Genomic DNA, 27,637 nt, shown 5'->3' with positions numbered 1-27,637 from the left:
TCGGAAAAATGTGCCGCCAGTGGCAGTGGGAAACATGGGAAAATCCTGATCATGGCACCGAAAATATGCCGGCCCATTTCCTTCCCATCTTGCGCGTGGTTTTTAGATCAAAGCCATTTTTCCCAAGCCTACGGAGGACGCATCATCCGACATGTGCGACGGAAAATGTGCCTGCTTGTGTGGTTGCTGCGTCCTTTTTTGCTACGCCCCGTGAACAAGTGGGTACCGAAATACCCAGTCAGAGCAAAAAAAAAAAACTCACTTACAATGGATCGATTGATAACTCGCAAGTGGTGAACTACTGCACGTGGTTGTTGAGCCGACATCCGCCTCATGGAAACGCGGTGTAACTGCAAACAGATGTGAGCATGGGCCCCCATTCGAAGGTGTCATGTGATCTCTGCTGGCAGTGAAATACGACCAAGTGGTAGCAATTATCAGCCAGAAGCTGCTCGGGTTACAGCGTTTCTTTCACACCGCTTTTGGTTTTTGGATGGCTATTTTTAGGCGAACCGGTGGTTAAGGATTCTATTTTTTTTGCACCTCCATACAGTAGTCAGCTGGTTACGCGCGCGTAGACGTGCCCGAGACGTCGGAAGGACGTTTAAAGCGGTTAGCGAAAAGGATGCTCAAGAATGCAGAGCAAAAAAATTGGCGCCCCCTCAAACAAACAAAAAAAAACCACCGAACCATCGGGAGAACGAGAGCAGATTTTTGCCCCACTAAAAACCATGGCTTATCTGCAGATGTTTCGCTTTCGGTTTCCGTTACCGGCGCTGTTAGCACCTGTTTTCGGGTGGCTCGTTTTCCCACGGGCCAGGACCCGTTCAAAAGGACCGCCGGCTCGCGCGTAACCCATAAAACCCGGTTTTACGCGCCAGGCCGGGACAAAACTGCTGGCTTACGCTAGAAGGGCATGGATGATGCAAAAATGTCGTAAAAAACCAAAGGTCTGCTTCCTGCCATTAACAAACGTTTGCTGACGATCCTTGACGAGCGTGCTGAAGACGCGGGTTGCTCGTAAATCATGCCAAGTCCCGCCACCCAACCCGTTGGAGCCAGTACGTGGGAGCTAAACGGGCAAAAAAAAATGGCAAAGAAAGGACGAACCGGGAGACATTCCGTTTCCGCGAAGGTTCTCCCCAACTTTTGCGACCCTTTGCGACCCGTGCGCGTAAACGAGGGCTCGTCAATGGGGCTGGTTGCGTTTGTACGCGAGCGAAAAAGCGTATAAAATAACCGAGGCGCTGTTCGAGCGCTTGTTCGATGAATGCCTGGATCGGTTGGTGCTTTTGTGTGCGTGAAAGCGCACCTATCCCAGGTAGCAAACGTTGAGGCGTAACGGACCGTAAGTGGGCTTAAGACTGGCTGTTCTTTGTCTGTGCTATCTCTGTGAGGAGAGATTTTCCGCAACATTGTTGCGAAAGCGAGCCCTTTTTTCGTCCTTCCTATAGGTGTATGGGTGACAATATTCGACGGAGAAGCGAAATATTATAGACGAAACAGATCGACGGCGCACCCAGGTGGTTTGAGTGTGCGCGTTTCTTCCCTCAAAGGACCTTCGATCCTCACAGCCTATGTGCGTGTGTGTGTGAGTGTTAACAGAGGCCTAAAAATTATGTCGATCACGGGGCACGTAACGGCGAGCTTCCCAACGATGGCGATGGCAGTTTTTATTTTCTTTCGTTCGCTTCGACGTGTCTCGCTTGATTCCTCGCCTATTTTCACTTCCTCTCCGTGGTGCGCAGCCGCCGCCGCCGCCGCCTTTTCTGGTTGCTGTATTTAAAAAGCTGCACTCACCCGGACAACGGGTCAGGACAGCATGCGGTGGTGGGTGCGGCGTGGTGACAGGCAAACACGGCACCACAGGGGGAAAAAACACGGTGGAAAGACGAAACAAACGGACCTGAGAAGGGTGGTGGAAAGGGGGGGAAATGGGAGGGGAGGGGAGGAAAACCGAAACACGACGCGAACGAACAGCTGAAAACAAACTCGTGGGAAAATGTCTCTCCGCCACTTGTTGGCATCAATCTGGATGAAATTAACGGCAGGAGGTGAAGGGCACGATGGGCCCGGGGCCCGCCGCTTGTACGAGAGAAAGCGATGCGGCTGGTACGGGTGTGAGAGCGAGAGAGAGAGAGAGAGAGAGAACGTGAGAAAGAGAGAGCACACGAGAGGAAAACACGAGCAAAAAAGGGAACGAAAAATGGAAGTGAAAGAAAACGCAAACGCGGGCAACAAAGAGAGCAACAACACGGCGTCCAGCAAACCGGGTGTTGACGATGCGGGTGAGGGAGAAAGAAAATAAAGAGAGATAGAAAGAGAGAGAGAGTGCGAGAAAATGTGAGCTCACAGCCGGAAGAGCCGTGCCACGCGGTGCAGGCTGTCCAGAAGGAAGGATGACGCGAACGAGAAAGAAAAAGAGAGAGAAAGAGAGTGATAGAGTGAGAGAGAGAGAGAGAGCGAACACGCAGGGCTTGGTCGAGATGGTGAAATAGGAGGCCGAATAGAAGCGCAAAGCGGAGCAGGAGAAAACTGGCTGGCATCACCCATTAAGTGCCGTGTTCCCGCAGGGCATAATTCGAGCCGAAAGAATGGAACAAAACGAAACGACCGAAGCTAGGGTCCCTAGAGGGGTAGGTTTGGACGCGGGCAGAAGCAGCGGGGCCCGGGTGTGTACACACAAGGCTCACGCGGGGTGTGTGAGTTAACTAAAGCAGGAAATAATAATACCGAACGGGTCGCTCTAGGGTCTTCTGGTACGCTGGTACGCTGGCTTGCGATGGGAACAGCGGAAAAAGACCTCAAAGCGAAAGGGGCGACAAAGAGCGAGAGAGCACATTGAGCAATGGGTCCCTCTGGCTTGTGAACGTACACACACCACACCTATACATGGGTGTAAAGAGCGAAGAAAACGAAAAAGCATTCGAAAACATCCGTTAAGGACACTCCCCGGGGCGGATGTCGGAGGCCTTCCAGACGGAGGAGCAGGGCAAGTTTTCCAAGGCCGGCGGTGAGAGCCGGGAAATTGTTAGAAGGAATGCGCGGTTAGTCATGACGCGCACGCACACGCGCAGCTGATGAAAGGAATGGTTGGGAAGAGAAGTGAGAAAGCAAGAAAAAAACACACACTCCACAGCCAGGGAATTGGGAATTCGTAAGGCTCCCAAGGGCGTCCCGAAGTTAGCGCTATATTTGCGGAAGCAACCACATCTGGTAGTCCCCGAAATTACCCCCTAGAGGCAAGATAGTTTTGCTCGAAAACGAGTTCGCGAGGTTCTCATTTGTCAACCAATGTCAACGAAACCTTAACGTCACTATACACCGAGCGCGCTCTTCCGGACCACACAAAGAACCTCCTCTGCGATTCCACCGTGCCCAATTCTCGGTGCTCCAGAGTGTGAATAACCTCATAAATAAACTTTCCCGGAACCAGACCCCCTCCCCAACCACCCAGAACACGCCGGGAAACACAGCGTGGCAATGAGAAGTGAAAATTCCAGCGACGTCCAGGAACACCGACCCTGGGCGAGATGTCACCGGACCAAACACCACCGCGGAACAGGCGGAAAAGAGACTCGTGGTGATGCGCGCGAGTACAAGCCACCGGTAGTTGATGTTGAACGATGATGGTGGTGGTGGTGATTTACCGTTATTCAGCCCAACCCCAGGTCCAGCAGCCATCAACCCGGACAACGATTGCCCAATTACTGAGCATCAGGTCCGGAAAGTCTTGGCCCTTTGCTGGAGAAGAAGGGCTAGAACAGGCAAGGGAGCGAGAACATGCGGTGTTGCCATTGCAAAGAGGAACTCCGGTGTTCGTGGAACATGTAGATTCGGTCACCTCCAGTACCTCGGCAACTCTACACACACACAAAAAAAAAGTACGCCAACTTCTAGGCTAGGCTGCTCCAAATTTGGAACAAAAACCACCCGAGACCCGAGACTTCGACACCATCCCGGATCGGTGGAGTTTGCGGGTTAAAAGGGAGGTTGTGTGTTTGGAGAGGTGAATGATGCACGATTTGCTTTCTAAAATATGTCGATCGAGCTCACGACGAGAGCCACGACAGCGGCAGCCAGTGTCTGTTCAGACCTCTACGGTTCCGAGTTTAAAGCTAGATGTTGAAGGGGTTTTCCCTGGGTGCAATAAGAAGTAAAAGAACAACGCCCCCTAGCGGCATTCAACCGATAGACAGAAAGAGAGAGAGAGACTATCACACGAGCAAGAGAACGCGAACACCGGCGCGCGCGCGCGCGTTTGACATGGAATTAAAATCTCATTTACATTTTATTTAAAAAAAAAGCCGTGTTCCTCCGACCTGAACCTTGCCGATCGATCGAGAGCGCTGGTATTGGTGGAGTTTGCGGAACCTTATCACCTTATGTGCTCTACTCATCCAGCCGTCGAGGCTCAGGAGCAAAAACGAGGACACCTTCGACTTCCGATCGAACGGCTTAACCGACACGCTAATCGATGCGAGCGAACCCCAACCCAAGCAACAATTCGATGGAAGGATGGACAGCGAGACACGCTTAAGATCTCTGCCGAACCTTTGGTGGGAGGGGTTTTGAACGTGCCGCCGTCTACGTTCCCAGCCCACCCGAGGTGGGTTGTTCGAGCTTCGCGCGCGCGCTCGGTCGGTATTAATTACGTATAAATAAATTGTAATTTAATTTACTTTCCCGCGGCTCGCCAACACCGCCCCGAGAACGGGTTCGCGTGTGTTGCCCCGCTCCCAAGCGGACAGGTTGGTTTCCGAGCTCTCCTCTTGCGCTCTTCGGGCGCTGTCGCGCGCGCGCGCGCGCGTACTCTGTCATGGGAACTGAGTACGCCAGTCAGCCGGAGCTCCAATTGCCCTCGACCGAAACAGCTCGAGCGTGACCGTCTGAGGCGATGTCGGTCTACGAAACAACAACCCGTGCGCGGGCTGAGATGAGCGAAGAGAGAGAGAGAGAGAGAGAGGAGGGCATCTTGGAGGCTCGGAACGATTCATGCAATTATGGTAATTAATTAAGTGCGCCTTGCAGTTGGGAATCGCAGCATACCACCCTGGGAACGTTGGAAGCAAAGGGGGAGGGGGGGAGGGAGGCGGGAGGAGGAGGGGAAGGGATGTGGGGCTGCTCGTGTATGTATGTGTGCGTGTGTGTGTTCGCGAAAGAAAAAACCGAACTCGATCGGTCCTGTGGCAGGTCCCGTGTGGGTGTCTCGTTATCGTTACAGTGTGTGCCACAAGAATCGCAGCCCGATAACGAGCGAGCTCCGCGATCTGGTTCCCACAGTTTGCAGAAACTAGAGCGCGCGCTTCACCACCGAAACCGTGCCCGATCCTGTACGTACGCGCGCGCGCGCCCTAACGCTGCTGGTGGGTCGCTTATCGCGCCCTCGAAAGCCCAGCCCGGCGTAAAATCGTCAACCATTCTCGAGAGCTGCGGATGCGGTTAGCCGGACCCCGCCCGGACCTGCACCTTCCGCGATTAGCATCGAGCATAGCGAGAGAGAGAGAGAGAGAAAGGGTTTCCCCCGGTTTGGTCGAGAGAAGGACTCGATGGGACGAGAGTCCTCCTCTAACGCCACACGGAAGGTCACGTTCACACGCGATAAACTCGAGAAGAGCTCCCGGGCTCGTGGGCGGCTCTCGGAAACGGAAATAATCGGATCGGGGTGCACGATTAGCGCCACATCGTACCATCCATTCGCACACCAACCGCTACCGTCTTGAAGGGAGGCGACCCAGAGCGCATGGTCCTCGCAGGGCGCGATAAGCGACCCGCGCCCTCTAGCGGCCCGATTGTGCACCAACGCTGCGGGCCTCATTTGGGTCTTCATTCTTTTTTCTTTTTTTTTCTTTTTTTTTCTTTTTTTTTCTTTTTTTTCCCACACACAAGCACGATAACGCGCACCCGAGGGAGATGCGGGTTCCGAAACGTCGGTGTGGCTTATCACTTTCGCACGCCCACGTCCGCGCGCGTGAGTTGGCCAGGATTCGAGGTGGTGGTGGACGGTTTAGCAGACCGGAACCAAACCCCCGTTTTGTGCGTGTGTGTGTGTGGACGTTAGCCTTTTTTCTCTATTTTTTTTTGGGAGACCTAACCTCCCCACAGTAAAGTCGCCGACGATCGATTGAGCCAATTGAGCGTCTGGCCGCCGTTTGACCAATTGTGGGTCTACGCGGCTCACCCTGATATTCGATTGCCCCGGGTCAGTTCGGTCCCGGAACCCGCGCGGGTTTGCCAATTGACGCCCGGCACCGAACGTCTTCATTCGTGCGGTGAGGTGACGGCTCTAGCAGGGTGAGGTTGCGTGGCGGTTTTGGTAGATGATTTAATTTATCGCGAGCGAAACCGCCTCTACGCGAGGGAGGACCGTACAAGAAGGGACGGGTTTTTGAGGGGGGGGGGGGGGGGTGGAAGAGGGCGAAAGGCGTGCTCCACATATGTCCCCATGGGCGTTTTGTTTTGTTTTTTTTTTGTGTTTCATTTCCCCCCCCCCCCCCTCCCGAGCTACTTCTCTCGCCACCCTTCGGCGGCTTCTCCATTTAAATTCAAATTGCGCTCTAGATTGGGCCATTTATTCAAGTCGGACGCTCCGAAAGCACCGACCAGATGGAGCAAATCTGGAGCGAACGGGAGGGAGACGAGAGCCCCCCCCCCTTACCCCTGTCACCTCTTCCCCCATTCCCTCCCCCACCCAACGGACGAGAGAAACCCGGCGATGGGGTGATAGATATATAAATTTTTTTTTCGGTTGTTCGCCTTTTTTTGCTCGTTTTATTGCGGGTTTTGTTTCTAGCGCGGCATCATTTACATATCAATCGGTGGGGAGGCACTTTCTTCTCCACCCCCAGCACCCGTTGCCTTCCACCCTCCTGTCTAGACCTTCCCAGCTTGCTCTACCTCTTTCGCTCTGGTGAGCCGCGTTCGGTGGCGCGGGAGTTTTAATTTGGCTCAATTTCGGCAACATGACAGACACCGACCTCATCCTTCTCTCTCTCTCTCTCTCACACACACACACCTATGTGATGCAATGTACCCCCCGAGTGAAGGTGCAATGGTGCAGCGGGATTGAACAAAATGGCTCACACACTTGGGTGACGAGTCGAGGCTTTTGGGAACTTCGCCTTCTAACCTCAGCCGTCCGTTGCTGGTCGTTGGAGCCTCTGGTGACTCATCCAATTGGCCACCCCCCCCCCACACACACGTGTACATGGATGAGAGCGGGCCGCGAGAATTAATTACAATCTAATTTACCATTGCCACAGCAGCGCGGGAGACTCATTAAGCCTCGGAGCCTGCGGAGGGCGCCCTGTAAGAGATTGAATTTTCACCGGTCCGAAAAACGGAAAATAATCACCACCCGAGAGAGCGCACGCGACGGGGTTTGCGCAAGGGCGCTGGGTAATGATGCTTCGTGTTGCTGCACACCAGCAATAACAGCAACAAATAGGCCCTCCGGCAACGCTGAAGGAGGCTCAATTGCGCTCTCGGTAAGATTGCACCGCGAAGAGTTCCCAACGTCTACGCTTGGGGGCGCTGGTGTGCAGAAGATTCCGTGGAGGGGTGTGTGGAGAAACGAAGAGGGCCAAAAAAAGGCCCACAACCCACCCGAAACAGCGAGGTGGCGGCTGCAGGCGCCAACTGTGCCCCGCTTTTCTCACACGAGGCGTCATAAACCACACCACAAGACTTGCGAGACCTGTTGAAGAGCCAAGGTACTGCTTCCCAGAGCTCTTGCGCGCGCGCGCGCGACACCACACAGAAGAGAAAGGCCCCCCCCCCCAGGGTGGAAGTGGAAAGGGTGTGTGTGTGTTTCGTTTACCAAATCGCGATTATGCAACGTGCGGTTCAGTGGCAGAAATTATGTCACTGCAGCAACACACAGAGCCGTTTAGCTTCTTTTATTTTGTTATTTTTGGGAGGTGCAAAATTCCAGCAACCCCAGCGTATAGCAGGACTCATTAGCGTCCCAAAGCGGTGTCGGCATCACACAAAGCCCAAGCTTCCGAGAACAGATGAAGGAGAATGCTTGAGCGCAGGTGGTGTTAATGAAAACGCTCACCTCCCCGTGGTTTCTGGACGCGACGTTCCAGGTTCCTGGCGTCGTCAGTCACCCGATAAGGCGATATGAAGCGAAACGAAGCGTCACCGGGACTCGCGGGTCATCTGCCGATGTTTGCGCTATCTGTTAGCATCTACGCTTCGTCCGGGACCAGCAGCGAGCTGAACTTTCCCTGGGGCTTCGGTGTTGTCTTTTTCTGAAACACTGACGGAATGACGATTTCTGAGATCAGCGTCGGTTCCAGCACCGAAACAGGACGCCCAACATCTGGTGCGTAACTGCTCCTGTGGTAGCACCAAACAGAGGTCACCTTCAGCCCTGAAGTACGTGCCACAAAACGCCACACCGAGGTGGGTGAGGCATGCTCAGGAACGTTGCCGAACAAAAAGGGCTGACATTAACGTCCGCCGACAACTCGCGGGACCTCTCGTCAGGCGCGGATCGGCGGCATCGAAAGATTTCACCCAGCTCCTCCGAACAAAAAAAAAACGCCTCCAACTTCCAACAGCGGCTCTCGGTCGAATGAAACAATTCCATTCATTCGTGTCAATTAGCGAGCAGACAGGCATATGGCCTGGAAGCAGAGGAGGAGGTCGTCGTCGGGGCGATCCTCGGTCTGTTTGACTTTCTCAGCGGACCAAGCGGAAATTCTTGGGTCCCAGCGCAAGACACGCACAAGCACGTCACCACACCCACTTGAGAGGTACCGGCGTTGGTTGGTGTCTCGCCCTAACCCCTTTTTTTGTGTGTCCTCTTGGGTGTCTTCTGAACTTGAGACGTCGGAAACGTACAACAAGCACGTACGAAAGACCCCCGCACAGCAGTGGTAACATCGTTCACGCCCTCGTAAGAACGGGTGAACGACAAAAACTAAACGACACGCTTCGTACCAGAAGACGTTCGAGCTGAAATTAGGGAGTTTTTCTTTTCTGTCTTTTTTGGTCTGCTGTTGCTCATGACTCAACAGCAGGCAGCGGGGCATCGAGCGTTCGTCCACCAATAGACGCTTAGAACCTCCTCCCTCCATGCCAAACCAACGGTTAGGCGTCATATTTACACACCGTTTTTATCGTCCCGTTTTGTCGCCCTCTAGAGCGCAGGAAACGGCATCTCCTCCATTGGACATCGCACACAAGCACGTGAAGGGCGTGAGAGCTGGGCGAAAAACAGATGGTTTACATCCGGCGGCCCCCTTTTTTTGTCGGGGAGACCCACTTGTTGTCTGGAACGAAGGGCGCGCTCAGGTCCCGGTGGTTGCTGGCAGCGTGGAATGTAAATAAGCATCGCAGGGTAGCCATTCGGATTTTGGGGAGGTGGTTTTGTTGTTCTTTGGATTTTGAGAAACCCCCAACGATCCCTAGAGACCACCGTCAGAGAGTGTCAAATGACATTTGCTCATGTGTCGTCAAGTCGTCGAGGGTGGATTTTGTACGATGTGGTCTTTCTTCCGCGCGGGAAACGGAAGAACCTCCCCCAGGGTTAGTTCTTGGATTCAGATACTCGCAAGACCCGCATCTACGCGGCAAGCTGATAAAGAGCCGCACGGCGAATTGTGTGTAAATTCTTCCATCGTACGGTCCCCGCCCTAGAAGTTCTTAGAACCCTTCGCGAACAAACACCTCCAGTGGATGGGAAAGCCTGACACACATGTCTGTGTAAGATGTACGCACACGATACGAACGCACCGCGCGTTATCTCACCTTTCAAACGCAAATATATCGCGGGTCGCGCGCGCGCGCGCGCAAAAAAAACCATTCACCATTCAAAAAATCGCTCGCGCACGCGTAAGAGCGCTGAGTTTGCCCCTCTTTTATCGGTGTATGGCGCGCCCTTAGGTTTACGAGGCGCACCTGGACGACCGTTGGAAAGGTGAGCTTTCTTTTGTAACATGGACGCTGTCGCCAGGGCACAAGCGAGGCTGGCAACGAAATAGCAAGAAAATCGAACCCCAGAGCGAGGGATACGTCGCGTGTCTGGTCACCGTCGTGTTTGAGGGGAACCCTAGAAAAGGAAGGCAGGTGAGAAGGACCAGGCGTTATGGTAGGGCTCTGATAGGGGCTCGCTCCAGTGAGCTGGAATGTCGCGAGCTAGCCACGATAAGTCACCCCTTGGTGTTTACGCGCGCGCCCAAATATTGATGGCGTCGTCGTCATCGTCATCGCTCTTGCTAGTTCGTTGCACACCCTAACGTAAGAAAGGATCCATCACCGGACGAACGACAGCTAAGCAAACAGAACCTATTTCTGGACGCCCTTCCGGACGTCGTTGTGACGTGGAAGCAAAAGCCAAACCGGTGGCTAACGTGCGTTCATTTCGATTTACAATGTTTTTTTGAGGTTATTAGACACTGAATTTTTTTTTGAAGCATCTAAGCTTGGGACTACAAATTGGGGAGACTATTGGTTCTCTTTCGGAGCTCTATTCTCGACCTAGTGGCGCGATAAAAACGACTAAAATTGAAAGAAACCTGCCGACTGTGAAATGAGAAGTGAACTGAAATGAAACGAGCTTTTGCTACGTTCGTCCACAGCCCGGCCTTCTTTCGGGATCATTTTCCACGTCAATACCCGTCCAGCTTAGCGTGTGATTTATGTTTATTAAAATTGACAACTCACTGCACAACATTCACCGAAATCGTGAGAAACGCAGCAAATTTATCGATTTTCCCGCACGCAAAAACAAAACTGGCACATCCAAAAATGAAGCTTTCATTTTTAATCCCCCCCTACCCCATTGGCGACTCTGCGCGCGACCCTTTGCTGCGAACTTTCGGTGCCCAAATAATGCCAACCGAGCGTAACATTGCTCGCTTTTTTTTTTGCTCTTGTGCAGTTTTCCTGCAATTGATTGGAAATGCGCCCGCGGAACCCCCTGTCGGGTGGTCGATTTTTCCCAGCGGGCGCGCGGAGTTTTCCCACACCGCGAACGACATCAGATAAAAATGGATGACGTTAAGGCCAACCAACGAAAAAAAAAAACATGAAACATGGCATGCGACCCACGCAAAATCGATTTTAAAACAACCTGCTGCGGGTGGTGGTGTGGGTGGTTCGCAAAACAACGAAAGAAAAGAGAAGAAAAAGGTAGAGTGAACTGCAATTAAAACGCTTCACGTTGATTAAATTCCCATACAGGCGCTCGCGGTTGACGGCTGCACCCTTCGAAGAGGGCCAAATAAATAGCCTCAACACCAACGCACGAACCACCCTGTGGAGAAGGCAACAACAACACCAACAACACCAACAACAGCAGCAACAAAATCCATCAAAATGTCATCTTTTACGCGCGCGCGCATTTTTTTTTCTTCGTCTATTCGTTCGCCCCCCAAAAAGGGGGCTCATTTTATTTTTTTCGATTACAATTTTTGTTTCTTCTTCGAGCTCCCGCGTCCTGCCTTTGATCTTGTTGGGCAATTTCGGCGAAAGGGGAGCACCAACCGGCAACCCCATTCCCACCAAAAAAAAAAAAAAAAACCCACCTGAAAAGGGTCCGCGCGACACACACCAGAAGGTCTCGTCGGTTTAACCACTTTGAACGATGACTTTGGACAATCTGTTTTTCTTCTTCTCGGCTGCCTCTCGGCACGCATGTGCGTGATTTGCCCCTTCCCCCATCCCCTTCCGACGTGCAGTCTTTCCTTTCACGACCTGCTGCGAGATCGAATTTTAATCGATCGGCGAAATGGATTGGATCTGAACTCCGATTTCTATTATGTGAGGGGGGGGGGGGGGAGAATAGTTTTTTTTCTCCTTTTCTTGTGGGAGCTTGTTGTCGGGTTGTTTCCCTCCCCCTCCCCCTCTCTCTCACACACACAAACACCACCGCAGGAAGGAAAGCAAACTGAAGAAGCCAAAATTGGTTGACATTTTCTTCTCCGAGCCATGAGGCTCCCGGTTCGTGCGAACGAACGAGATACGAGTCTTTATTGTCAGGCCCAGGCGGTTAACTAACAAGAAAAACACACACACGTTGGAGTTGGTTCAGACAGCGCTCAATTTGGTGAGAAAAGCGAACAAAATGGCTTGGTGCCGTTTTTCCCAGGCGTCACCCCGTACTATTCGCCTTTCCCATCGATCGCCCTGGGTGGGAGGCAAAAACAAATTGATCGCCTCCATGCCCCCTTCTGAAACCCCCCCCACCATCAAACACACACACACACACACACGCCCTCACGTAAGCGACTGTTGCGATCCCCCAATCGTATCTGGCTCAGCATCCCTTGTTCGCACCGCGGATGCGCTAATCAACCCCCTTTCAAATGGGGGTGGAAGCTGAAGCGAACCTCTTTGTTAAGGTGACAAAATCCCTCCCCCGAGAAGGGGTTCGATCGGTAGCGGATTATTAATCTGCGTGTCTTCCCCACATCACTCTCCACCCAAACCAGAAGCGCAAGGGATCGCTTAATTTAATTTTCCCCACCTGCGATCCCATTAAAAATCAACCCTTTTACCTGGGTCAGCGGCACCCGTCATGCGAGGGAGTCATAAAGAGAGATAGAGAGAGAGAGAGAGAGAGAAAGGAAGGAAAAAACCTACAAAATAAAACATTGTGCAAACAGTCGATTGCGCACGCCAGCGAACCTTGAGGGGGGGGGAGCATAGGGCACCCAAAGAGGGGAGGGAAGGGGCGAAGGACGTCGAAATGATGCCGGGAAGGCGATCGAGCAGAAAATGAGCCGACAGGATCGTAAAAAGAACCAAGATCCCGACGCCGGTCGGTGGTCGTAAAATAAAGCAAGAGACGAAGAAAAAAAAAAGCGCAGCCACCGCGCGCAGGCCGGGAAAAGAAGCCGAAAGGAGCGCGAAGAAAAGCCATTCCCGGCAGCAACAAGTGGGCGAAGGCTTCGGTGGGAGGAGGTGGAGGCAGGTGAGGGGAGGGGGGGAGGCAACACCACCCAGGAAAAAGGGTACAGAACAGAACATATGCGCTCAAACCGCGCGCCAGTAATAAACATTAAAAATCTGTTTTTCCATCCCTTCTCTCCCGCTTTGGTACACCCCCGGGGCAACCCCTCGGGAGCCCAAACTCGGAAGGAAGCTGCTCCAGGAAAGGGAACACAAGAGTGAGCGAGAGAGAAAGCGAGATAGGGCGTAAAAATGGAACGTGAAAGAAGCCCGGCTCATAATTGCACCGAACCGAGCTCGAGCGGTCCTGGGAGGGGAAAAAGGCAGAAGGAAAGGCAGCAAAAAGGAAGAAGGGAACCCGCCGATCCTCGGGGAGGGAGGGCGGGTAGGCGGGGGGGGGGGGGACTCGAGAACAAAGAACACGGCTCCCAGCATCGCAGCATCCACGATGTGGCCCAACCCTGGCAAGGTATCTGGAGAGGTTTCGTGAAAGAAGGAGAAGAGAGCGAGATAGCATGCGAGAAAGCGAGACAACCGATCAAATGTTGCAGGCTAAACGGACGCGATGCGCGTCGGGATTCGGGTTTTTTTTCTCCACGCGGCGAAGAAGGCAAACAGAGCGAAGATCAGATCAGAGCGGGAAAAAGGCTGAGAGTGCATGGGGTATAAAAAATTGTATAAAAAAAAAAAGAAAGAAAAGCAGATCAGGTAGAGGTAGAAGAGATGACGGAGGAGTACTGAGGACGCGTACATTGTCAGTTGAAGGCGATGGCGCGCGCCCGCGCACACACGCCGAAAGGGATGAACCCAAGAGGCAATGGAAAAGCAATGGATGTTGAATGAAGTGAGCAGCAGAACATAAAAGCGATGTACAACGCTGGAGCACGCTCTCAAGATGTCGACAGGGGCAGGCTCCGGATGCGGGGGAAATGGGAGGGGGAGGGAGGGAGGGCGGCGGGAAATGATGAAGATCCCTCGAGAGCAGCAAGAGCAGAAGAAGAGGCAAAAAAGAAAACTAAAATAAGGCGCTGCGTCACTGTGTAATGATGACGGCACCGAGAGAGCTCGGACTCCACCAAAAGTACACCTTCGAGGCGGACCTCCAGCATCAGGTCTTCGTCATGTTGGAATAGAGGCGCATTCTTCTTTTTTTTTATTATTTCTCTTTTTCATTCCCAGCTTCAGGAGGTTTTTCTTTTTTTTCTTCTTCTTTCTTGTTTTCATCCACAGATCTTTCTCATCCCGCTCTTCGTCATAATCGCCACCAGCCTAGCCATTATCTGGCGAACAGGACGCAAAGAGTGAAAAATCAAAAGAGAGAGAGAGAGAGAGAGATCTGAAGATCTTTTAGTGATTTTTATTTCCACTGGGCTTCTTCCCATTCTGCTGGTGCTTGCGGCGATTTTGGTCGTTGACCAGACACACTCACACGCGATCGATGAGCGAGGATCGCCGAGAAGAAACGGCACGACTGATCACTCGGCGCACGGTGTGCGAAAGCGAGAAGGGCGATAGACACTTAACGCACACGCATCACGGAGATTGTAATTAGTCGCCCCAGGGAACGGAGCGAAATATGTACGGATATGGATGGATTGTTCCACTCGATCTATTTCGTTCTCTCGCTCTCTCTAGATCTTTCTTCTTGCGGTCTTTCTCGCTTTTTCCTGAGCAGCATAGTTCGAAGAATTTTGTGGCCGGGTTTTTTTATATGTGACGAATTGAGCTAACCAAGTGAAAACGACCGTCAACCGAAGCGCGTTTCTGTTAATTTCTTGTTTTTTGTTCCCCCTTTTGCTTGCCGAACATTTTTATGACATATTCCACCCGTGTGTGCATTTAGCTGCCTTTTTTTCTCTCTCTCTCTCTCTCTCTCTCTCTCTCTTGCAATCCAAAACGCAACGGAACGCAGCATGTTAAGCGGGCGACCTGTGAGACAGCTGTCATCTGGAGCAACTGTCAGATGCACCAAAATCACATGACAGGATCGGAATGGAGCGCATTTAGTAATGGTACTTTTCTGTTTTTTGGTTTCAATTCCACTTCGTGATGGTTAATTTGTGTAAGAAGCGTACCGACAACGCGTACAGTGACAGAAGTTGCTTTTCCTGTTTACTAAAATCCCCAATGACAGCTTCGGTGGTTAGTATTCAAAGCCCCATTGACAGGTGGGTGATGGGTTTATTTCGTCATAGTTCTCTCCCTCCAATGGAGCCTCACGTACATCCGGTACTTCAAAATGGACGTCACTTACACGTACTTCCAAAAGCACGTCTCATACACCTTCGAGGTCCTTTTCTCGCTTGCGTGCAAGGTGTTTCCAGAAACCGATCGCCATCGCGTGCTGGTATGGTGAGGATCACACCAACCGGATCTTCCGTCTCGCCTCCACCACTTCCACTCATCCACCTTCCTCTCGACCCTTCCTGCAAGGAGGGATGAAACACAAATCCACCCTCCATTCCTGCTGAAGCAAAAAAGCAAAACTCCCCGCAACATTGTATGCAAAAACGAACCTCCGGTGGCTTAGCCGTCGCGTTTTATGGGCACGTTAGACGCATTAATGTGTTTCCTCGCTACCACCGCCACACCCTTCCCCTTCAGCAGGCTTGTGGTTGGTGAAAAAAAATAGCAAAGATCCCTCAATATGGTGACCATGAACTGCGCTGTCGCCGTCGGGAGCACATGAGTTATGCGATATGGCTCGTCTCTTCACGCTCCTTCTCTCTCTCTCTCTTGGCGTCTCGATTCCACTCTCAGCAGGAACATGATGTGGTTCTCCCGTACTTCCTCCTCCTTCCCTCCCCCATCAGACAACGATCCCACCCCCACCGCGAAGGGGATGTGAGCGGAATTAATGCCGAATAAAACGTGCCTCGGTTCGAGATGCTCCGAAATGAGGCTGATGCGGAACCCTCAACATGTGTGCCCTACCGGAGCGGCAATTTTTCCTCGCAGGGCAAACAAAAAATGTGTCCTCTGCGCTTGCGGAAGGTTGTGTGGAAAACTATTCGTGCTCTAATGCAGGCTCACCGAAACTGACCGCTTTGAAGGAGAGGAAAATGAGAGAAGAACAAAAAGGAAACTCGAAGACCCAACAGAACCGAACCGAATTCGAGAACAAAGCAGAACGACAAGAAGGCCAAAGCGCGATGTAAAACAACACACACACACACACACGTGCACCTAGCAGGCGCAGCAGGAAGAAAGATGAGAGGAAAAATTAAAAAAAAAAAAAAGAACGAGGAAATGAAAAACGGCGAACGATATCGAATCGAAAACCGAAACGGAGCATCATCTCGAGAGCCTCCCCTGGGTTAGGGGGTTGAAACCCAACCCCCCGGGGTGATATGTACGTGTGTGTGTGTGTGTGTGTGTGTGTTTGAGATTGTTTTGTTTATTATTATTTCCTCTCACTCGGAAAAGGCTCGTCCGGTGTGTCCACATCCCTTTGCTCCATTCCAAAGCGCTCTGTCCCCAATTATGGGCCTCGCGTGTGTGTATGTGTGTTTGCGATTGCGCGCGTACGTGTGCCAGGGGTGGGCGCACAGAAGGAGGACCTCTTTTTTGCTGAAACGAAACGATCCTCGGGTGTCTCGCGCGACAACGATCGATCGTCTCTCGGCTCTCTTTGGTCGCTTTTGATGGCATTTTCCCGCCACCCAACCCTTTTCACACCCTTTCCAACCCCCCCCCCCCCAAAAGGGTCCGTGTTCCCATCCTAGGGTCCGTTCCTTTCTCCACGCAAAAAGGGCGTAGGGCTCTCTTTCTCTCTCTCTCTCGCGCGCCCTTGCAAAGCCACACATCGCTTGGCTTTGGGAAAAAGGGGGATTATTTCCCTGCCCGACTAGGCTTTCGTGCTCTCTCTCTCTCACTCTCGATATCTCGCTCTGGCGGGTCTCGTCGTTCCGTTTACATTTCCTTTTGACCCCCGCGGGCGGCACACGATCGAGGCGAAGATAATGGAAAGAAGATCAACGAAAGCAACATCGAATAATGTAAGCCCCGCAGGAGAGATGAAGTGTGAGAGAGAGACAGACAGACCGAGCGAGAGAGAGAGAGAGAGAGAGAGAGAGAGAGGGATGAAGCGAGAAGCCCAGCCAAGAGAAGGGCACACTGGGCACGGGACACAATGGGAACCAATATTTTTGTCGTGGTGAAACCGGAGTTTGATGAGGTGCGGAGAAACCACGGGCAACATGTGGGAGGGAGGCTGAGGTAGCGGGGATTAAAGCGATCGGGAGGTTTGAGCGAAGCAAACAGCGAAAAGAGAAAAAAATATGACAAATATCGCGCCCCAGGGAGGCTGAGAATTTGATTTTCGAGCAGCGGTGGAAATGGCGAGCCAGTTTTATGGTTCGGGCGGAAAATTCCCAGAAACCGGAAAACTTCGAGCCGCAGGACATTCGCGGGCTTGAAATTTTATTAAGCAAAATGGCACACATACCTGCCGAGATGGCGGAGTGAGTGAGAATAGCAGAGCCGAAGGATCGAAAGGACCAAAAAACCAAACGCATGCACCACAGACTCCAGGCGGAAGCGATTGAGAGCGGTTTGGGTGACCCGGATCGGATTTCGCAACAAGAAAACATAAAAAACCCGGCAGCGAGGACGAACCACCAGCAGCAGCATTTGGGCGCAAAATGAGGGAAAAGAAAGAAGGAGAAAAAAAGGAGAAGGAACCAACGAAACAAGAAAAAAAAAGGAACGCCAGGTGCACCCGCGCGCAGATATGAGAAGGAAAAGAGGCACTGGGAGAAAACTATTCCCCCGGGGACGGGGAATTTATCTTTTTTTTTTGCTGTCGGGCGCACCAAAATTGTCCCCGAAGAGAGAGAGAGAGAGAGAGAGAGAGGGCTGGATTTGGGATTCAGTTGTTCTTCGCTCGCTTCGTCGACCATTTTCTAGGCTTCTCTTTGTGTGCGGCATGATTTGCTCTAAATATCGTCCCCGGGAAGGGGGGGGGAGGTGAGCAAGGTGGTGGGTGGTGGTGATGCGGGACGACCCATTCTACCCACCTGCCCTTCCACCGATCCCATCGCAACGTCGCTTTTCCACCGCTAGTGAACGAAAGAGCTGCGCGCAAACGCAAGCGACGAACCCGACTCTACGATGGTTGAATTTATTTCAACCCCCGCGCGTGTGTGTGTGTGTGTATGTCGGTGGCTTAACACTCCGCCCGGACAGGGTTACAGGGGGGGGCAAATGCTTTAACCGCTGCGTGGGCAGATCGAGGCGATCGAGGCGATCAGAGAAACCACTCCCATGCGGCACAGAACGAAATTCGTTGGGGAAACAATATTCATCATCGCCAAACACGGCCGCCGGGAGATGGTCGCAAAAAAGGGGGACAACACACACACACACACACATACACACAGCGGTCGAGAGGAAAATGTGTTGCTCGATCACGAGCCTGTTTTATTGCAGATTTATGCTAATGTATGCAAAAGCCAAATTTTTATCCCACATCTAAGGGTGTGTGTGTGTGTGTGGCTGGAGGGAAGCTGGAAGGGAAAAGAACACCCCATCACAAGCATCCCCCCCCCCCCCGCCCTACCGGAGATGCAGTTTTTCGTGCGTCTCCGCGCTCTCGATTCTAGCCGAGCTTCTTCCGCGTGCGAATCTCGCGGTTTTCATCGCGTTTTTTCTGCTTCTTCTTTTGCATTTTATCCGTAACCTTCCCACTCGCGCGTGTTCTGAGAAACCGAGTGGGCGTAGTTGAGGTGGTGAGTGGTAATGTGTAGTTTTTTTTTCTCTTCTCTCGCTTTTCCTTGGTATTATTTTCTCCTTCACAGGCAGATCGGAAACGGGATACCCGGAACGCACTACCGCAGCCTCGCAAGAGCCCTGAAGCATAGGTGGGCGGATCCCGGCCAGCCAGCATAAAGCATAATCCAGATCCTCCACCCACGACACCTCCCCCCCCCCCCCGAGGACTCGTTGCTGGGCGGATTTTTCATAACGCGCCGCACTCTCGCATCCGCCCGGCTCCATTAATTTTATTCGTTCTGCCGTTCTCTTCGGCGTCTTTTACATTTTCCACCGCAAGCTGAGGCCACAGATGAACGAACTCCCGAACCCGATCGGGCTGTGCAATGGACACACACACACACAGAGAGAGAAAAAAAGAGCAGGGACTAAAAGAAGGGTGAAAAAAAAAACACGCAAAACCCCTTCGCGAGCGGACCACTCGCGGGTGCACGAAGGAGCTGCTTCGAGAGGGCTGAGGCGAGGGGTAGATGATAGTGGGAAGAGGCGAGTGACGGCGCAAAGGGCGACCTACATATTTTACTTTATTTCTCATTTGACTTTTACCCAGGCCCCCGGGGGGAAGTGAGATCGTGACGGCGACCGAACGACGTAATTGCTGGGTCTCCAGGGAGTGTGGGGTGTGGGGGAGCAGACCGTGGAGGAGGGGCTGCTGGGAAACTGCGCTCCATCTGCATATCGTGTCGAGATGCTGGCCACACGTCTAGCCGCTCGCTAGCGCACGGACACACGTTCAAAAACCAAAAAAGTAAAAAAAAACCCACGGGTTCGTTTCCATGGAGGCATTTAAATCGATTGATTTTATTCCTATCGGGTGGTTTGGTGGGGAGTGTTTTTTTTTGTTGTTGTTGCGCTTTTCACCCGTTTTTTCCCCTTGCTTCCTCCACTGTCGCCTGGAAGCTGCTTCGGAGGAGGGAGAATTTTCTTCACACGATCTTGCTTTTTTTTTTGCGCGATCGAGTTGAGTTCATGCTTCGAAAAGTGCTCGCACAAACAGCCCCAAAATGGGAGAGCAGGCTGCCGCGGGACGTCCAGCAGTTTGGTGGAAATGCTCGAAAAGCTTTCCAGCGTGGAGTGAATGTAAGCCCAGCGCAAGAAGGTACGAAAAGGGCATTTCCTCACAATCTCTCCAAGCGCAGCTCCAAAAACCCCACGGAGAGACAGCGGTTTTAACGGGCTAGGCTTTGACCAGGGGGAAGCAAAATCATCCACACACACACACACACACACACCGTGCACAAACACAAGCGTAAAAGCAGCACACGGGCACGAGAGATTGTCTTTCGTCGCGAGTCCGCGCCGTCGCGTTTCATTAGCGATCGATGGGACGGGGGGGGGGGGGGGGGGTGGATGGTGAAGTCCCCCCCCATAGTGACCGAGAAGCTGTGTGTGTGTGTGGGTCCGTATGCAGGATACCCCCTCACCCCGTGCGCCCACCAAAGCGCGAATCGAGAAGGCGAAATCAGAAAAAAAAAATCCGAAAAGATTCAAACCCCACGAACAAAGGGCAGGGTCCGCGGCGGGGGGGGTGGTGCAGTAGGAGGGAAAGGGGCAAAAGCGAGGTCCGCGCGAACGGCGCGCACCGAAGAGGCAAAATGGACATCGAGAGGAGAACCTGTTTTTGGCCCCCACCCCCCTATGTGAGCCCACGAGTCCGAGTCCGAGTCTGCCGAGCCTCGAAACCCGCGAGATGAACGGCAACGAGAGGGCCTTTTATTCAGGCGAATCAACGGAGTGAAAGAGAGAGAGAGAGAGACACGATCACAGAGAGAGAGAGAGAGAGTGAGATGGTGTACATTCTTCTATGAGCGGCTGAAGCATTCCGTTACCTTAGTTTAACGGGGCGTCGGCTTGCAGTTCGATGGAGCCCAAAAGGGGGGGGGGGGGGGGGGTGGAAAGGAGTGAGGAGGTGGAGCATGTCGAGAAGGGAAGGATTTGCTTCAACATAGGCGAGAGAAGCGAGAGACACAGCGAAGAGATGGGAGAAGGGCTGGCGAGCAAACCAATCATTACTCGGGTGCCAATTTACCTGCGCCTCGAATAACGCGCTCTAACCCGCGTTATTCGAGCCAATCCAACCACCGATGGTCGGCAACGACGACTCATCTACCTGCAGGTTGCTCTAGAGCACAAATAATATTAAAAATCAATAGCTAAATAAGTACTCCCCAGCACCGGGACGTGCCGAACGTGTGGCTCACGTAGCCGCGAATGCAACGCCTTCAACCTTCAAGAACCTGATCGATTGGTTCTCGGTCGTAATTCACACGCGAAAACCAGCGCCCACCGTCCCCTTTTTGCTGGCGGGCGGGCGCGCACGCGTGTGGGCATAAATTTAAATACACTCATAAAAATGGCCGCACTCACAACCGCGCGTAAAATAAGCGAACCTCGATAATCTGCGGTACACTACCTCCTGACTACTGCACGTTTCCGCGCAACAGCGATTGGTGTGGCGCTGGGGTCTCTCACACATCTCTGGCTTCGGCTGAGGAGGTCGTAAAAGTTTGACCACCGACACGCGCGTTCCGCTTTACGGCCGGGCGTAAAATATGAATTTATGGCCCCTGCTACGGTGGGCTCCATCGCCCTTTTTGCGCTTGGCTAGTTTTGTGGCTTTGATTTATGCCGGTTAGAGATGGGAGAATGGGAGAGTGTGGGCAACGGGAATGGGGCATCATTTCACTTTTAAACGACCCAATTCGCGGCAGGTCTGTGCAACAAAAACAAAAGCAAGCAAAAAGGATACTACCGTTGCATGTTTAATCGCCTGCAGGTAATGAGCTGTCAGGTTTGTTTTATTTAAGACGTGTTTGCTGCACAGACAGAACCATCTAGCGCACTAGTTACGGCGCGGATGTTCCAAGAGCTTATGGAGGAAGTTGCTAGTGGCAACGAAGACAAATGATCTTCTTAGAACGCTTGAAACCGATCGGTAGTTTTCAAGATGCACCCAGTACTCCGCAGAGCTTCAAAGTGGGGACGTCCCGTTCTCAAAATTTCGTCTCAAGTCAATAACTTCCCCAATATTCCTCAAGCGCTTGTACATGTCCACTACAACACGTACAGCGAGCTCAATAATCGTCAGCAGTTCGTCCTCCTGCGAAACGGAGCGACTTATAACAGGGCGCTTTACTCCGCAGCGTATCTCAGCAGCGCCGTTCGCGAAGTCTCGCCAAGTGCCAAGGAGAATGAAGGAAGCGATAATTGCCTACCTCTCGTTCCCGGTATTCCTACGCGGATGCAGCGTTCTAGCTGTGCTTACCATTTCCTTAAATATTTTTATGACCCAAACCCCCCTAGCTCCAAAAAAAAGGGACCGCAAAATCCACCGAGTGCGAAGTGGCTAATATAATGCCTGCTTCAGCTCCAAGCTCGTGGTCTTGCGGGTTTCACAGCCGGTGAGCGAATTTTAATGGCCGCATAAATCACACACCAAACAAGAACGAAAGAGAAAGAGAGTGAATGAGAGACAGAGCGAGAGCGAGAGAGAGCAAAAGGGCATTAAAATTAGTCTCGCGTCGGGATTGTGGTTGGCAAATTTTTCGTTTTTTTATGACACAATTTTAATCCTTCCCAGCGTGATGACTTCATCCTGCTAGACCTTCTCAATCACACCAGCCGATAGAGGCACCCAAAGCGTGCTGCCAGGTGCGCCTTATTCTGGATCATAAATCTCCACGCACGCCGATATCACCCCGAAGGCAGCCAAACCTCCCGAGGAAGCCCAAAATGAACGATCCGCAATCAAAACCTACATATGTAGCGCGATAATTGCCCGCCGGTGCGACGCGTGGCGAGCTGGCATTAAGACCGCAAGAAGCCATCAATGTTTTACGAGCGCCTTTTTGTACATCTGGGTTTGGGGCAAAACGTGTCGCAAAAACCCTCTGGTTGGGTCTCTGGGTTGTCGAGACGAACTCCGCTCTGGAGCATCTTTCGCCCAGTTAATGGGTATGCAAATCCAACCCACGATAAGAACCGGCGAGGATCATGCCGAGGAGCGCAGGATCCCGTCACTAGAGGCGTGAGAAATAGCCTCGGAAACGTGTTCCGAGGAGATGGTCTTTTTTTTTTTTTTTCTTTCGGGAAAAGGAAGGAGTTGATTTGGCTGATGAATCCGCTTAACTAGCGATCCGGAGGCTGCCTGATTGGTAAGCCCTTCCTTCTCGGGCGTTACACCAAAGCCGGAAGCACTTCGTGGCACATAACCTCACTTTTGTCTTTCTCACTGGGTGAAGGAAGTACGAGAAAACAAAAGCCCTCTAGCGAGCGGTTCCATCACCCTCTGGTGTGTTTGTGTGCGAGATCGAAACGCATCAGTGCGTATCCTTGAAGGGTGATTCACGCACACGCGAGTGCATTCCTTCGCATGGAGAGCAGAAAAAGGGACACCAACACACCGGCACACCTGGGACCCGCATATCACCGACACCAGATGGTACACTTGTGTTTCGCCACCATCCAGGACGAGCGGCGTCGCTGGAAGCTAGCGGGCTAGATGGGTGATGAAAGCAAGCGAAGGTCCTTACGGAAGGAGAGCCCAGGATACTCACCGGATGCGCTGCCGAGAAGACCGCACAGCACGATGCCGAGACCGAGCAGGACGGTGGTGGTGCCCATCGTCCGCCCCGGGTACGCCATCGCCGAGGTCCTTGATCCTTGGTTGACGCGACGAAATGTCCTTGATGAGCTTTTTTTTTCTCTTCTTGTTGTTTCTCTTTGATGCTCGCCCGTTGCGCTTTTGACTCGTCGAAAACTCCCGCTGCTCGCAAGTTCAAGTAGCCCCCCCAAGGCTGGATGTCCTTTCTGTCGCTTGCGTGAATCCGTTTCTTCGCAAGGATCCTTTTGAGCGCTTTTCTTCTGCCTTCCGCCCACGCACCTAACTCGCGGCTTCACCAGCTAATCCTGCGATCGTTTCTGCCCCTGGCCGCTCATCGCGCGCCACCACCGCGCACACGCACAGGCCTTTGGAAACACACGCACGCACGCACGCACGCACGCACACGCACACTGATGCACAACTTCACACGCACGGTGTTTCTTTTCCGCCGAGAGCCGAACTTCCGCCGCACGGAAACTATCGTTTGGCTTAGAGTTGGGATATGGGGGCGGGTGGGTTGATATTTTCCTTTTGTTATATTAATTTAATTGCTTCTCGCACGCACACACACACACGCGCACACACACTCACGTACGCGCGTGCTCGCTTGCCTCGGCCGGCTAAAGGAAGCGTAACCGATCTACGAAACCACCAGCGTCAGCAGCGCCCCCTAGTGGCAGCCGCCGTCGGCTCAGGATCTTCCTTCCTGCGGACCATCATGTGTGTGTGTGTGTGTTTTTTTCTTTCTTTCTTTCTTCTTCGTTTTCGCGAGGGTGTTCGCACGCCTACTACTGGTTAAGGGCGGCACCCTGCCCGCACCCCCTACCCCCCTGCCTACCACACACGCACACACACGCGCGCGTGTGTGTGTGTCGTTCAATACTTTTGGCAGGAATAGGCCCCTTTCGGAATGAGGCGATTTTCCCCGTCCCAATTACGCCCAGGCAAGGACGCGCGCAGGATAACGGAGCGAGTGCGTGAGATGGAGCGATTGGGTCTTGCTTTTCTTTTCCTTTTCTGCTTCAATTTTCTTTCCCGCCGATTGTGGCTATTTTCCGGGCAGGCAATTTTTCACTCGCCTCTACCGCACACTGCCACTTCAAGGACACAACCGAAATGCACACACACGCGCGCACACGCACACACACACTCACGCAGGCGGCCCATCCATGCCAGGATGCGAGGACCTTTTGCTCTTCTTCTTCTTCTTCTTCTTTTTTCTTTTCAATGAAAAGCCTGCAAGCAGCACCACACGCTTCTCCGGAAGGTTGACTGTCGATTTTGCGGAGGTTGTTGCGATTTTCCACACCGCCGGTTGATCGAGGGACACCCTCGTTGGGGGGGGGGAGGTGAATGCTTAGTTTAGGGGGCAGTTTTGGAGCACTTTACTGGCGATTTTTACCCGCTGCTTTTGCTTCTCCCTTCCCGCGCGGTTTTCCGTTGGCAAAGGACGCACAAGGCGCTTGCCGGGACGGTTGCGAGGCGTTTGATCGTGATCGGGGAGTGTTCCGTTCCGGGGCCTTTTTCCTTCCTTCTTTTTCTCTCGCACTCTCTCTCTCTCTCACGCGCTTTCTACCACGGGTTTTCTTTCCGGCTACCGTCGCGGGGAATGAAGGTGAAGGACTTAACGGTGGCAGGTCCTGCGCCTACGTACGAGCCCGTTGGTTGGGCCCATTTCCGGAGCCCCTTCACTCGATTGCGCACACAAGCACAAAACCCACCAGGCTCACACGCCCACACGCTCGATTGCCCGGTGATCCGAGCGGTAAAGCGGTGGGTTGCGCAGCACGGGAACACGACACTTTTTTGCACACAAAATCGCACGCACGATTTTAATTATCCCGTTGTTTTCCCCCCCTAAGAGCCCGAAGTCCCAGCACGCAGAGTTCGGAAACGGAAAGATGTTCAACAACGAAACGGGGGGGGGGGGGGGGTGGGAACAAAAAAAAACAAATCAACAGCGCGCAACAAACAAAACGAAACGATAAAACGGAAGCTCAACCAACCGCTTGTAAGGCTCCCTTGTACGGGATTCGTGTGTGGTGTTGACGCGTTCGCGGTTCGAAAGAAACTCCGTGAGCGTGAGAGCACACGGTGTTGCGGGAGCTGAGGGCAAAACACACATACACACCCACAGCACTCACAGCACAGGCAGTTTGTGCGGTGAGCTCACGCACACAGGCGCACGGCATTGGGCTGCGCGCGTCGGGATGTTGGCTGAGAGCCGATCGCGCACCGGACGTTTCATGTGTGAGTGGCTTCTCACTGACCACTCGAGAGGGGTCTCTCGCTTGCACGTGTGCGCTCTCTTTCGCACACTGCCTCAGGCATGATCGGGAAGATGGCGTCGTGGTGGGCTCAGGATTCCGGAACGGGCAGGGAAAGCTCTACCAAAAGCATGCAGAATACTCCTTTCGACCTTTAGAAAGCCTCACTACTACTGCGACTCCTCACAAAGCCACATCAAATCCCTTCGAAAGGAGTCGCATGAACGCGATCCACGCGCAGGACGAACCCGTGAAGGTGCGAAAGAGCTGGAGTGTGAGCGAGATGGCATACGCGGGGCACCAAATGAACCGTGTCACCCTGCGGGCTGTCATGCACCCTTACGCACCCTCCACACCTCGGCCGTTAAATCACTCTCCCGTGAGTGACGGCTTTTTGGGCGAGTTTCACAATTTTCCGTAAACCAGCGTACACGCACCAAAGCTCAGGAGCCACGCACACTTCGCCCGTGGGTGCGTATTAAACGTCACAGGCTGCCTTTTTGGCCGTTACCGTTGCGTTGAGTGTGGCCACTCGTGAGTTCTCTCGATGGGGTCGATGGCTGCAACCGGTTTTTTTCTAAGTTTTTTGTGTTCGTGTCCCTCTGGTGGGCTTTTCTCTCTCTCTCTCTATCTCTTTCTTTCTCTCATTCTGTTCTCTCAGATGCCCAGCGGCTCGATCATTCTGCGGAAATTATCCAAACACGCACGCACTCACACACTCCCGTGCGGGATCAAATGCCCTATCTTTCTCGCGCCAAGTAGGCTCTCTCTCTTTCTCTCTCTCACTCTCGCGATGGAAATCGCTCCCGTTTGTCCCTACGAGACGGGCTTCGAGTTTATAGGCCTGCACGCGCGCGCGCGATTCAAAATCCGCGTTTTTGGATGAAGCGATGCTCGATCTCGCTCTCACGCGGTGGCTTTGTTTTCTTTCCTTCTCGCTCGCATCCGTTAGGCTGGCTCGAGCCTGTGCGTGGCTGCGTGTTTGCCTGATCTCGCGCATATCGGATCGGCAGCATAAGGTGGGCTAGAAAATTGTTCTGTTGTGCCGTCCATTTGCCCTTCGCGGCGTACTTCTGGAAGCCCTTTACTAAGGTAGGGTGAGCCTCTTTGCATCGATGTTTCGGACATCCGTACGGCTAAGGTGACAACACGTCACGGGTGCGTCGATGGTGAAATCGAGTGGCGAGTTCCCTCGATGTAAAGCGAAGCAGCATTAAAGGGTTTTTTTTCTTCTTAAATGGATGAAAACTCAACTTAAATATCTCGACGCTAGCCATTTAATTGATCAACCAACAAATGTCTGTCTGGCTTTTCAAATCACATCCATAAATGAATGCATACACATCGATTGAGCCTTTAATTCGAGGGTTCTTTCTGGCGTTTTTATCATACAACATTGAAAATGAGTCTAATAATGAGTCTAATAAAAACATTGAGAATGAGTCTTTACCGAAAATGAGTTTCACAGCGTCATGGATTCCAAGCAATCGTCAGAAAGATAGTAAATTTCAGAAGGAAAAACAGACAAAAAGAGAGCCAGGTTTTTAAGAGTGAGAGAGCTCCCATGCAGTTAAATATTTTTGAGATAAATTTCCAACATTACACTTTGTACAGTTTTTTCAACGGTGAACGATGTAAGCAAAACAATTATTAAACCGTTTGAATAAAGTTTATAAAAGCATAAATAGTTTAGAAAGAAAATCGTTCCAAATTCTCATTCTGTATTGGTTAGGTCTTGTTAGAAACCTTGCAAGATTTTATTCATGGAAAAATGCCTCCAAACATGTTATTGTAACTTTTGCGAAAATAATCTAATGTCGACACAAAATCTCCTCCCTATTCGTCCCACCATCAGAAACTGGGAAAAAGAGATCACATCCTCCGATGTGCTTACAAAAAGCAAAAAAAAATCCGTTCGAATGTCTTGCGTTACATTCATCCTAACTCGCCAATTACGCCACAAAATCGGCCCAGCAAACACCACCTCATAATTGCAGTTCCGCTCGATGCTTGGGAGAAGTTTTCAATGTTTAATGTTGCACACTCTTCACGGTGGCCTCAAGAATCGAGCCCCGTTCGATGTGAGAAACTG

At 52.3% G+C, this 27,637-nt stretch overlaps 1 protein-coding gene across 1 annotated transcript in view; it reads right to left on the bottom strand.

The window, feature by feature from the left end:
• The window catches only part of LOC128729106 (neurogenic locus Notch protein), a 62,106-nt gene extending 36,967 nt beyond the window's left edge, over nt 1–25,139 (bottom strand). The window contains exon 1 of the mRNA XM_053822756.1: nt 23,232–25,139. Coding sequence (XP_053678731.1) covers nt 23,232–23,319 — 88 coding nt within the window. The 5' untranslated portion in view covers nt 23,320–25,139. The remainder of the gene's footprint in view (nt 1–23,231) is intronic.
• Between the last annotated feature and the right edge of the window lie 2,498 nt (nt 25,140–27,637).

The sequence above is a fragment of the Anopheles nili genome, chromosome X (assembly GCF_943737925.1).
Source record: "Anopheles nili chromosome X, idAnoNiliSN_F5_01, whole genome shotgun sequence".
Lineage (NCBI taxonomy): Eukaryota > Metazoa > Arthropoda > Insecta > Diptera > Culicidae > Anopheles > Anopheles nili.
Note: the sequence above shows the minus strand (reverse complement) of the source record. Positions and strands in the feature narration are given on the sequence as shown.